The 12,920-nt window shown below is 35.8% G+C and overlaps 1 protein-coding gene across 5 annotated transcripts in view; it reads right to left on the bottom strand.

Annotated features, from left to right (window-relative positions):
* The window catches only part of LOC135196421 (uncharacterized), a 114,351-nt gene that overhangs the window by 66,729 nt on the left and 34,702 nt on the right, over nucleotides 1-12,920 (bottom strand). For 4 of the 5 annotated variants that reach the window (XM_064223226.1, XM_064223228.1, XM_064223229.1 and 1 more), the window contains 4 exons: nucleotides 2,535-3,230; nucleotides 2,047-2,142; nucleotides 1,049-1,144; nucleotides 556-666 (listed from right to left, as the gene is read on the bottom strand). In XM_064223226.1, the coding sequence (XP_064079296.1) occupies nucleotides 556-666; nucleotides 1,049-1,144; nucleotides 2,047-2,142; nucleotides 2,535-3,230 (999 nt within the window). The remainder of the gene's footprint in view (nucleotides 1-555; nucleotides 667-1,048; nucleotides 1,145-2,046; nucleotides 2,143-2,534; nucleotides 3,231-12,920) is intronic. The other variant, XM_064223230.1, reaches the window with a different exon arrangement.

Genomic DNA, 12,920 nt, shown 5'->3' with positions numbered 1-12,920 from the left:
ATAAACGTCAAGATATATGATTTGTAAAGCAACAACTTAAGTATTGTGAATGACGTCTTCCATTACAATAATATAATCATTAGGTTATAAGATTTTTAGAGCAATAACTGGAGTCTTTTGAATGACATATTCTATTCCAACATTATAATCTTCAAGATGCTGTATGAGATCTTTGGAACATTAATCTGAAGTCTCTTGAATACCATTCCAATAATATAAACTAAGATACAAGATCTTCAGAACAGTCATCTGAAGTATTGTGAATGACATTTTCTATTCCAATAATATGAACTTTAAGACATGAGATATTGTACTTTAAGACATGAGATATTTAGAACAGTAATTTTAAGTCTTCTGAATGACACTTTCCTTTCCAAAATTGCAAATATTACGATTAAAAAATATATTTTGGCAAAACACTAGCCATCCAAGAAATGTTTAAATTAAACGATAGAGCGACAAGACTCACTAAAAGACAAGACTTACTAAAAAGAAATGAGAAACACTCGCACAGAACAAACACGGACGTAAACAGAAGAGACATTCAACACTTACCATGTCGGGGGGGCAGACCTCAGCCTTGGGAGGAGGGGGAGGTCTCGCATCCTCACGAGAACCTTCGCACATATTAGGCAACACACAGGTACCATAGACGATACAGAACACCTTCGGACGAGACGTGCAGTGCGGGAAAAAAGAAAGAAAAATGGAAAGAGTGCAACACACTAATTGAGAATGGTAGAAAACATTAAAAAGTCAGACAGAAAGTTTATATGTTCCAAATATTAAAGTAAAAAAATATCTATTGTATTTGATGAAAAAGATATGCTTTTACGTGTCTCTTCTTGAATAAATAGACACCAAGAGATAAAAAAAATACCTTGACGGACTGGCTAATATCTAGCTGAGCATCACACAAAAGCAAGTGAATTGATACTATCAAGAAACACTATTTTTTCATGAATGAACATCAATTGTACTATAAATAAAGTCATGAATGATCGTGAATTGTACTATGAAAAAACAGGACTCTGGGATCACCACTCACTTTTCCATCTGTGCATATATTGACTGGCTGACTGGGCTGTTTGTCTGTGCCGCATTCCTCAGCTGGTCTACAGGAACCAGTCGTTGGACAAAAGACCTTTTTCATTTTCCGAAGAAAAATCAGTTTCCATTAGAACCCCCTTTTTTTAGTGAATTCGCAGGCGACTATAACATCATTATCATCAGAAATCAAAATAAACATGAGTGGATATGTGTTCAGCTGAGTTTGGAGTTATTTTCTAATAGACATTATTTTTTTATTAAATTGTGGAAAATTATCAGATTGCGTTCACGACAATAACTCTACGGACAAATGTAGCCGCGTTTCATTTACCATTCAATTTCTTAGATTCAATTGCAGAACAATAATTTCGCAGTCATGAACGAAAATACTCTACGGTAAATTGTACCCATGTTTCATTTACTAGCCATTGCCACGAATAAAAAGTTAACTCTTAAAATCCTCATATTTCCTTCTTCCTTTAAATGATCACTAAATATTTCTTATCGCCTAAATGATCTAGTGTACGTCAAACAATCATAATTAAAAGTGAGTGTTTCACGAACTAACAAGAAAAATCTCCTTAAATTTCTTCATCTATACATTTTTAACTACACTAAAAATCATATTTTTTTTCAAAATTACATTTTGTACAAAGCATAAGCAATTTATCAACTGACTAAAAAGGGTGAAGTTGTGTCTCGATTTGGGAAGACTGGATTTTGATCAATAAATCAATGAAAGGAAGTACAAGACATATTTTTTGGAGAGAGCAGTGTTAATGCAAACATACTGAGGACAATTCTTTTTCGTTGCAATTAGTTTATGACCTGAATCTATTCATGCTAATATATAGAAATAAATCATATTTTATTTGTTACAATCATGAATAGAATTATATCCGCATTTTTTTTTGCTGCAGTCGTTTTATATAAAAAAAAATTATCAACACCACAAAATTAAAATAGAAAAGAAAAATAATTCGTAATTCAACACACCTCTCCATGAGAACAAGAAATGAGTGGCGACTTCTGTTCCCTGGCCTCTCTACAGTCACCAGGATACACACAGGTTTCGCTCGCTAGACAGAGGATCTATAACCAAAAGGAGGAAAATAATCTACTGGTAGTTTTCAAACGGAAGGAAATGCAACAGCTTTCCTACCATTCTCTTCTCAAAAAGAGTTTATAATCTGGTTCTAATATGGGTAAATTTATTATTTATTTTCTGGTCTTTATATATGCATGCAGACAAATATTTTTAGTGGAGTTTTTATTCGAAAGAGGGATTAGAGTTTCACTGTATCCTGTATTTATGGGGACAAGGGAAAACACTGACTGTCTTATGAAAATATGCTTAAACCCAACTGTAGTTAAGAAGCGACAATTCTTCATTGAGCAGCGGATGAATAATATAAAATAGTTAACCACAGATCAAAATCTTCTCTCCTTTTTTTTTTAATCTTAGAAACATCTCGAGGGCGTACCTTTCCTTCAGTACACATAGGCAGGAGGTCGTTTCTCGGCTCGGACGCGTCACTCTCGCAGACGCCACCGACTGAACACTCGCCAGTTTCAAGGCAGAAAGACTTGCCAGGAGGACAACTGGCTGCCCCAGAAACTGGAGGGCCCTCCTCCCCTTCGGGGCTCCCACACATGTCCAGGGGCGTGCACTGGTCTCTTTCCAAGCAGAACAGCTGCCCAGGCGGGCAGATGCGTATCTGCGCGGATTCCTGAGCCCCTGGGTCGCCTTCGCAGGTGTTCTTGGGCACGCACGCCCCCCTCGTCAGACAGAATTCCTCGTAGGGATGGCACCTCTGCTCCGAGGGGCCGGAGGATTCCGGCGACCCGCACAAGCCCTCCGGCAGACATTTGTCCATCAGCAGACAGAAGATCTGTCCGGGGCGGCACCTGGAAGCCTTGCCTGGAAGGGAGTCGTCGCGACATTTGCCCTTCGGGACGCACTGCCCGGAGGTCAGACAGAATTCTTCCGCGTAGGAGCAAACCTGTCTGGGAGACGTGTCAGGACTGGCGTCCTCACCTTGGCAAAGGCCTTGGATCACACAAGCGCCCTGTGCCAAGCAGAATTCTTGCCATGGGCGGCACGGGGGCTGTGGGGGCGTGGACGGTTTCCTTCTGCATGTGCTTTTGGGTACGCACTGTCCTTGTTCCATACAGAATTCCTAAGGAGAGAAGTAAATGAATCTTGTAGTGAACATCTTCTCTCCATTCTAACAGTGTTAAGGAAACTCCCCCGTGGTTGCGCTTTCGTCTCTCTTAACGTCTCTTTAGATCTGACAAGGCATCGCGGGATTTGACTGGGAAATTATATTTCCCGAGTAGAGGCGAGAATGAACGCAACACAGGTTTTGCCAAACATAATCGTATCTATTTTGGTTTCCCAACGGCATCAATATCCAACTTTCCCCGCGAAAATGCCAACTTCGAGAAGTAACGAAGGTTCCTCACTTCAAAACGTTCTCTATAGTGTTAACGCCTACTTAGAAAACTAATATATCATAAAGTCTTTCAAATAAAACGTCCAATAACCTAACGAAGCTAAATATCCCGTATGATAAATTAGGCGACCACAAACAAGGAATCTCGCGGTCTGAACCAATCATATACATAACGAGACACACGTTCCTTTGCCGTGGAATTTGAATAAAATACGAAACAAGTAATGTCGCATCAGATTCACCGAAGAGATCCGGATAGTCAACAAAGATCAACTTGATTACTGTCATGAAAAGGTGATATAAAATGATAAACCCAATTAATTATCCCTATTAAGTAAAAATCATCAAATCATCAAGGAATTAAATTCAAAGGCCCTGACATTTTATCCACCTAGAGTCAAGCAGAAATTTTCACTGACATCTGTGTTACTGAGAACTTTTGTACCGTTTCCCTCAAGTTCCTTTCCGAAGGTACCACTGTCCAAAAAAACCAAAATACCAATGTCTATAACCAAGTCAAGTGCCTTTCCTAAGGCACCACTGCCAAAAAAAGCCAAAATTCTCAAATAAAATTAAAACACGAAGACGTCTCAAGGTAGAAGCAGAGACAGGCAGATAGACAGAAAAAACATACAGTGTAAATTGGTTGATAACTGTATGTATGTATGTATGTATATTTATATATATATATATATATATATATATATATATATATATATATATATATATATATCCTTTCATTAGTTAATCAAACTAATTACTCTATATGTTTTTTTCTGTCTGTTTGTCTGCCTGTCTCTGCATCTAGCTTGAGACGTCTTTAAGTTTTAATTTCATTTGAGAATTTTGGCTTTTCTTGGCATTCGGAAAGGAACATAATAAAGAGACAGATTCCCTTCAGGGACTAAATCTACTTATATAGTCATAATATCACAATTCAAGACTTATTTATTCACCTACATGTTTCTTCCCTCAGAGAGATGGCGAGTCAAGAAGATATACCATTTCAATGATTATTCTATTCCGAACCCAAATCATCCATCATTATTATTCCCAAAATACCTGAGCGATTCAACCAATCCGTCACAATCCTATGATGAGAAGGCTAATAGTTTGCCTACTTAGAAAGGTGTTCGGGGAAATTAAGAATATGAAGAATGGAAAGACACAATATGAGCTTGCGAATACCAAATGGAATGCAGCAGTATCGTGGTGATGATGTCACTGAGTGGCTGACCGGGGTTTTTAAGGTATGTCTGGATGAGGGAAAGGTTCCGATGGAACAGGTGAGATAGACTACCGTTCCAATGTGTGAATGTGAAGGTGATATGGGCAATCACTGCAGTCATAGGAGCACGACATTCAGGAAGTTGTATGTTAGTGTTTTGACTGAAAAGCAAGAAAGATGACAAGAGTACTGACAGAGGAAGAACACTGTGCGTTCAAGCAATGAAGCTGGTGTGTGGTCAAAGTTTTTGTTACTAAGCAGATATGTGAAAGTCTGAAATTAGAATAAAACTGCTTTATGTGAACCTTAAAAGCCTCATGATAGAATCACTGGAATGGTGATGATGCAGAGATGTTTAAAGCGACCAAAAGTTGAAGCGTGTTCCAAAATGCGAAAGTGTCTGGTTTGGTGTTAAAAGTGGGTCTGGGACAAAGGTGAGTCTCTGTGTTGTTTAATATATTTATGTGAAGAGTGATTCCTGAGGACAGAGAAAGGACAGGAGTGTGGAATGGCTGATATTAGCAGATGATCTGCAGCATTCATGTTCGTGAAGAGAAGCTGCAAAGACTGGTATAGGAGTATGTACGCATTTGACAAGATAGGAGAAGTAAGAATGGCAGTGGTGAGAGAGAGAAAAAAAACTTGCTAGAGACCTGAACTGTCCATGGAAGCCAAGGTGCGAATGTATGATGAACTTATTAAGCCAAAGTTACGAATGTATGGTAAGCTTTTTAAGCCAACTCTCCTTTATGGAAGTGAAGTTGGGATGTTGAATGTGAATGACAGGTAGGGAAAAAAATGTTGAAGCTGTTGAAATGAACTGTTACTGTATAATTATTATTATTATTATTATTATTATTATTTTATTATTATTATTATTATTATTATTCAGATAATGATCCATACTCATATGGAACAAGGCTACTGCAGCGGCCATTAGCTATAAATTCAACCTTCCAAAGAATATGGTTTTCATTTGAAAGAAGTTACAGAAGGCAATAGGGAATACGCAAAGAAGACATCAGATATTAGAAAAGAAAAAATAAATTAAGAATTCTAAGAAGAATAGACAAGTATTGAAAAACGCGGAAATACGTAGAAGTGGCAAAAAAGGATCAGCACGGTGAAATAATGGATCAGAGAAAGGACGAAAGGAACTAGTAGAAAAATGAGAAAATGTAGGATAGGTCACATGAAAAAGGTGTATGGATTGAATCACTTGATAACTAGAACCACAAGAATGCTTACAATACATTGTGAATGGTGCCGTGTGTACAAAGGGGTTCCAACGTGCTGTTGAGGAATCTTTTGTATAGGTTTATGGAGTAATTCCGTTACGGAAGTTTTGACTGTCCAAGGATTTATTCAGCATTCAGCAGCTGAATTGTGAGTAAAGCAGAAAGCAGTAATCGGTCGTTGTGTCGTCTCTTCTTTGGGGCCATTCTTAGTTAGAGGAAAGGATAATTATATTATTTATATATATATATAATATATATATATATATATATATATGTATATATATATATATATATATTTATTTTTATATATATCATTATATATATTATATATATATATATAATATATATATATACACACACACATATATATAACAATAGATAATACATTATTTATATACATATATATATATATGTATATATATATATATCTATATATATAATAAATATATGTATATATATATATATACTATATATTATATATATATATGGATAATATAGTATATATATAATATATATATCTATATTACAATAATAATAAAGGAAATAAAAGGAGGAACTACCATCTAATTCTTCAGGCAGGTCTTTATGGGCCCCTTCTATTAGATGGAATTCTGTTTTAACAAGAAAATATGCCACAATTATATATATATATATATATAATATATATATATATATATATATATATATATATATATATATATATAATATATATTATATGAATCACACCAAGATCGAACCCAGGTCTATCAGTTGAAAGTTTCCTTGAAGTTTCAACGTTCTTTATGACTTGTGTGGCTTAGTTGGCAGCGGCCTTGCCTTTCAACGGAAAAGACCTGGGTTCGATCCTGAAGCGAGTCAGAAATTTATTTTTGTTCCACACGTGATCGTGTTGATTTATATATATATATATATATATATATATATATATATATATATATATATATATCTATATATAGTATGTATATATATATATACATGTGTGTGTGTATATATAACTGAATTCAACTTTCCCTTGTGGCTTATACCTTTATATATATATATATATATATATATATATATATATATATATATATATATATATATATATATATATAGTATATATATATATGTATGTATATATATATATGTCCATAAAGTCCCAGTGCCATTACAAGTATTCATTGCTCAGAATGGTACTGGGACTTTATGGACAGCCCGTATATACATATTACATATATACACAGATACCTGTCAGTCAAACTAAACAGAGCAATTCGTGTCTACAAAACTCGCAAATTGTCTCGTCGTCAAAAGACAAACAAATATACCGGCGTCCCATGCAAGAATGTGGGTGGTTATAGTCGCTCATTTTTCAAGGACGTTTCCAACTCCACGTCAGAGGGCGGCGGCGGCGGCCGGCGGTGCGGGGGGGGGGGGGGGGGTGGGGGGGGGGGGGGGGGGGGGTTAATAATTACGCCCCTTAGTTTGCGCGATATGAACCTTTAATGGAAGGAAAATCATTCCCTTGAATAATAACGAGAAGGCTCCCCGGAGTACCTCTGTCCGGGTGTCATTTTGCTTTTTTATTTTTATTTTTTTTTATTGTCATATTTCATGAAGCAAGGAATTATGGAATTATGCTGACGTAATTACAGGTGTCGAAGTCACAAAACACCTGTATGTAAATATCTCAATATTTAGCGCATACAGAGCATTCAAGTATACAGCCACATCGCCCGATTATGTATATTCCTATAACAATTGCCTTAAATATATAGAGTATATAAAGAGTACTCAACATAGAGCCACATCTTCTGAGTATGCATAACTTCCACAATAATTGCTCTAAACTTTATGCAGAGAGATACGAATGTCTAAATGCATGTATACATATGTGATTCACATTCACGATGACGCACGCAGTGAATAAAACTGCCAAACTATATCACCTTTGCGAGACACGAGACAAAAAACGGAAACTTGAAGTTACTGATATTCGTCTTATTTCACAAATTATAATTTTTACCTTTATAATCTTTATACATCTGACACTCACCTAATTTCTACTTCCAATATTTATACACGCCCTTCTTCATATACAATTATTCCCATGTTAGCGGCATTCATTTTAGAAAAGAAAAGAAAAAAAAAAAAAAAAAAGTTAAAAACGCTTCGGCGCAATCAAGTTTTCTGTACAGCGTACGAGCATAATGCTGTATAGGCCCATGAAGCTTTCAGCCACGGCCCGGTGGTGGCCTGTCCTATAGCGTTGCCACTCTAACTTAAACCTCAAATCTAATCAAAACTACTGAGGCTAGAGGGCTGCAATTTGGTATGTTTGATGATTGGAAGGTGGATGATCAGCATACCAATTTGCAGCCCTCTAAACCTCGCAGTTTATAAGATCTGAGGGCGGATAGAAAAAGGGCGGGCGGACGGACAAATAGCCATCTCAATAGTCTTCTTTTACAGAAAACTAAAAATTAATGATGACGAATAACTGACGTCAAAACGAGATACTTTTCCCCCGTCTTCGTTAAGCACGCATTTTCGTGACTTGGGTACGAGTCGAATCTTGGTTCGCCATCGGCTCACGAATACACGACTCGTTAGCGTCGTATTACAATACAGTGCAATTGTAAAATGTGCATTGTTACGATGACGATAATGACACCGATGGGGACGGTAATGATGTTATCAGAATCGTGAAATATGATGTCATTATCTCGTAAATTTCGGCTTGACAGCTCAATGCCAAAGTGTTCGTGCTTACGTTTATTCCATACATTTCCTGATACCCGCTTTTAACATAATGATATTTCATCTATTTTACTTAATTCATTCATTGATTTAATTTTTATACAATTATATAATTTCGTATAATTCATTCTATCGAATAATCTGTTCGATTTATTTATTAATTTATTTAATAATTTACTGAATATATTTGCTAACATGTGTAATTTATTCGATAACCAATTTAATTGATTTAATGTTGTATTCAAGTTATTTAATAAATAACTGAGTTTATTTCATCGTGTACTCAAGTCTTTTAATCACTTGATGCATACATTTCAGAATTTAATTAATTTCCTTATTAATTTATTTAAATCTAACAATTTAATCTATTCAAAACTTTATACGATTTAACAACTTATTCAATAAATTATTTATCCATTGAAAAATTTATCTATATGATAATTTTCTGATACACAGAAAACAGCTTATTCTTAAGGTACCACGAAGAATTAAACTGTGATACATAGTTCATAACATTTACTGAGCTGGAAAACCTTTTGTAAAAGATATTTTCAGCTAAAGGACATATGTCAGAAACAGCCTATTAACAGACCTATAGGATACATATATCAAAAACAGCCTATTCACAGACCTATCGGATACATATGTAAAAAACAGCCTATTAGCAGACCTGTGCATAATCAGAAACAGCCTATTCACAGACCAATAGGACACATGACAGAAACAGACTATTCACAGACCTATAGGATACATATGTCGGACACACCCTATTCACAGACTTATAGGATACATATATCAGACACAGCCTATTCACAGACCTATAGAACACGTCAAAAACAACATATTTACAGACCTATAGAACACGTCAAAAACAACATATTCACAGACCTATAGAACACGTCAAAAACAGCATATTCACAGACCTATAGGACACATGTCAGAAAAACAGTCCATTCATGGACATTCGTAAGGCTCCAATTACTGCAAACGAATGCTGCTTCGAACACGAAAAAAATTATATTATAACGAACGAAAAACTGTAAAGAAATAAAAGAAAAAAATATGGAATTCGTTACGTGGCGTCTGTGATCAGTCATTATGGATTTTGGTAGAGGCGTGACGTCACAACGGGCGTGATAAAAGTGTCATGTTATTGACACTTCGGGGCGCATGCGCAGACGACCTGCATAATGAGCAGCTACCCAAGGTACCACGAAAGGCTAAAAAAAATAATTAATTGCCTTTATACGTGATCGTACGCACACGCCAAACTGTTATTATATAACTATTCGTTTTCTTTATTCATTTAGAATACAATGTAGAATTTAGGCCCAAGGCCAAGCGCTGAGGTCTATGACGAGGTCGATCAGCGCTAAATAGGAAACTGACCGGAAGGTAGTTTGAAAGGTGCAATAGGAAGAAAACTTTGCAATTGAACTATGAAACAACTGAGGAAAGCAAGATGGAAGAGAGAGAATATGAACGGAGGTACAGTTAAAGGAATGAAAGGGGTTACAGCTAGCTAGGGGCTATAGGGACGCTGCAAGAACCCGTAAATAATGCCTAGGGTGCACCACGCGAGTGGCACTGAGGGCAATACCCCCATACGGAGCATTTCCCCTTAAGACCCCTAACAGCTAACGTTACATAAATACGAACCAAGGTCATTTGTATCGTAAGTCACATTGAAGAAAGGTTGCTATTGATCATGGAATCCTCTTTTTTTTTTTTTATTGGTTACAGATGACCATAAATACCCGAGGATAATCGCTTTGTTGGCATGGCAAAAACTATATAGATACTGAAGTCGGGGGAGGGGGGGAGTCACGCTCCCCTCCCTCCCCCTTACCCCCACGACAATAATGCCAGCGCTTCAACGGAAGTGTTCCATTACGCTTCCGGGCGTATAAAGCCTTTCCAGAAATCTCTAACGTGTTATTTTATTAATAACTTACATAGTAACGTAGTTATGTGTTTTCCTATCCTCAACTTGCCTTATTGGGGCGAAGTTATGAGCAAAAAAAAAACTAAAGAAATTCGCAGAATAATAAAATAATAATAATAATAATAATAATAATAATAATAATAATAATCATAATAACTAATAATAATAATAATAATAATTGTTTATTATTATTATTATTATTATTATTATTATTATTATTATTATTGGCGAGTACAAAAGAGAATAAAACTGCTAATACGCAAAACAAAACGAAACAAAATTTCTAGATTTACGATAAATATCAGGAATATTATTATTATTATTATTATTGGAGAAACAAATCCACAGTTATGTAAATGTACATATATTTCAGTTTAAAAACATTTACATAACTGTGGATTTGTTTCTCCATTTGAAGACTCGTGCTACTATGAGGATTTTTTTATTTATTATTATTATTATTATTATTATTATTATTATTTTATTATTATTATTATTATTATTATTATTATCAAGATTCACGTTTTTACCAAAACAACAACGATTTATTTTATATATCGATATTAATTACAATGATCTCACTGCTATAATGACTGTTAAAAGAGGCATTCAAATCCTTTATCATCATACGTATCTATAATGACAAAAGGTTATTGAACGCCGCTTCCACGGACTTGGTAACGACATTACGCTCGGTTTAAGTTACCCTGGCGACGTAAAAATAGACACGAATTTCGCAAAGAGCAAACCATTCATAATTCTAGAATGTATTGTAAATCTCTCGCTATTGACGTCGACGTATTTTATTCTAAGTAACTATTATTAGCGCCAAATCACGCTAGTATTCATTGTTTGAGGAACGGGGCCTTCATTCTTCAGACGCAAGCCCGGGGCTCGTTCATGAAGTGTCAAGTTTGATTACATAAAAGCTTTTTTCCGCATGTGACCCCTCGTTCTTTAGAAACAAGCCCGGTGCTCGTTCATGAAGTGTCAAGTTTGCTCACGTAAAAGCTTTTTTTCCGCCTGTGACTCTTCATTCTTTAAAAGCAAGCCCGGGGTGCGTTCATTAAGCGTTAAGTTTTCTTACGTAAAAGATTTTTCTGCTTGCGAACCTTCATTCTTCAAAGCAAACACTGGGTGTGTTCATTATGTGTCAAATTTGCTTACTTATGAGCTTTTTTCCGCCTCCGCCTATGATAGTTCATTCTTTCGAAGCAAAACTGGGGTGCGTTCATTACGTGTCAATTTTGCTTACGTAACAGCTTTTTTTTTTTATCTAGTTTCATCGATACGTGCAAGACTCCACGTTTAGGAATGTTGAGAGGGACGGCTGAACGAAGGAGAGGTTTCGTACAAACGCACCAATATATATATATATATATATATATATATATATATATATATATATATATATATATATATACGTATATACAAACTACTCATACAATACATTGTTTTAGCGCAGGTGTTGGTAAGTAGACCAAATACATTACACATGTTATTATTTCGTTGCTTGTACAATCGCCGACATAAGTACCAGTACTTACGAGTATAGAATATTGAAAGATGAAAAATACATATACTGAAAGATGAGGTTCCTGAATCAATACATAATTACAAAACCCGAATGAAATACGTAACAAGCAGTCTCCTCAAAGCCGCCATAATTCTGGCTACAATTTTGGTCTTCATTACCACCGGGGTCGCTGACCCCCACTGACCTTTGCTATATTCGCCAGCCTTTAGGTCAAAGGTCATCTATCCAATTCCTCCCCTGTCCTCCTCCCCCCACCACACCCCCAAAAATATCCAAGGTCTCATAGATAAATGGCAGCTCTTTGATGGGGGCAATCAACTGAATCAGTAATTAGGCAAATACTTCGGCAGTGCATAAGTAATGAACATTCAGGATTATATGACTTGCAAACAAGGAAACAAATGAACGTCAATGTTATGATTATATATTATTAAGTAATAAAGAAAATCCAAGCCTTGTTGATGTACTTAGAACAGATTATATCAAGACTACATTTTTGGTTAAAACACAATATCGAGTGGTACTTACAGCACAATATAAAGCCTACACTTGTACTTAGGACACAATATCAAGCCTACACTTATACTTAGGACACAATATCAAGTCTACACTTATACTTGCGACACAATATGAAGCCTATACTTTACTCAGGACACAATATCAAGCCTCAACTTGTACTCAGGAAGAAACAATATCAAGTCTATACTTTACTTAGGACACAATATCA

The sequence above is a fragment of the Macrobrachium nipponense genome, chromosome 17, assembly GCF_015104395.2.
Source record: "Macrobrachium nipponense isolate FS-2020 chromosome 17, ASM1510439v2, whole genome shotgun sequence".
NCBI classification, from domain to species: domain Eukaryota; kingdom Metazoa; phylum Arthropoda; class Malacostraca; order Decapoda; family Palaemonidae; genus Macrobrachium; species Macrobrachium nipponense.
Note: the sequence above shows the minus strand (reverse complement) of the source record. Positions and strands in the feature narration are given on the sequence as shown.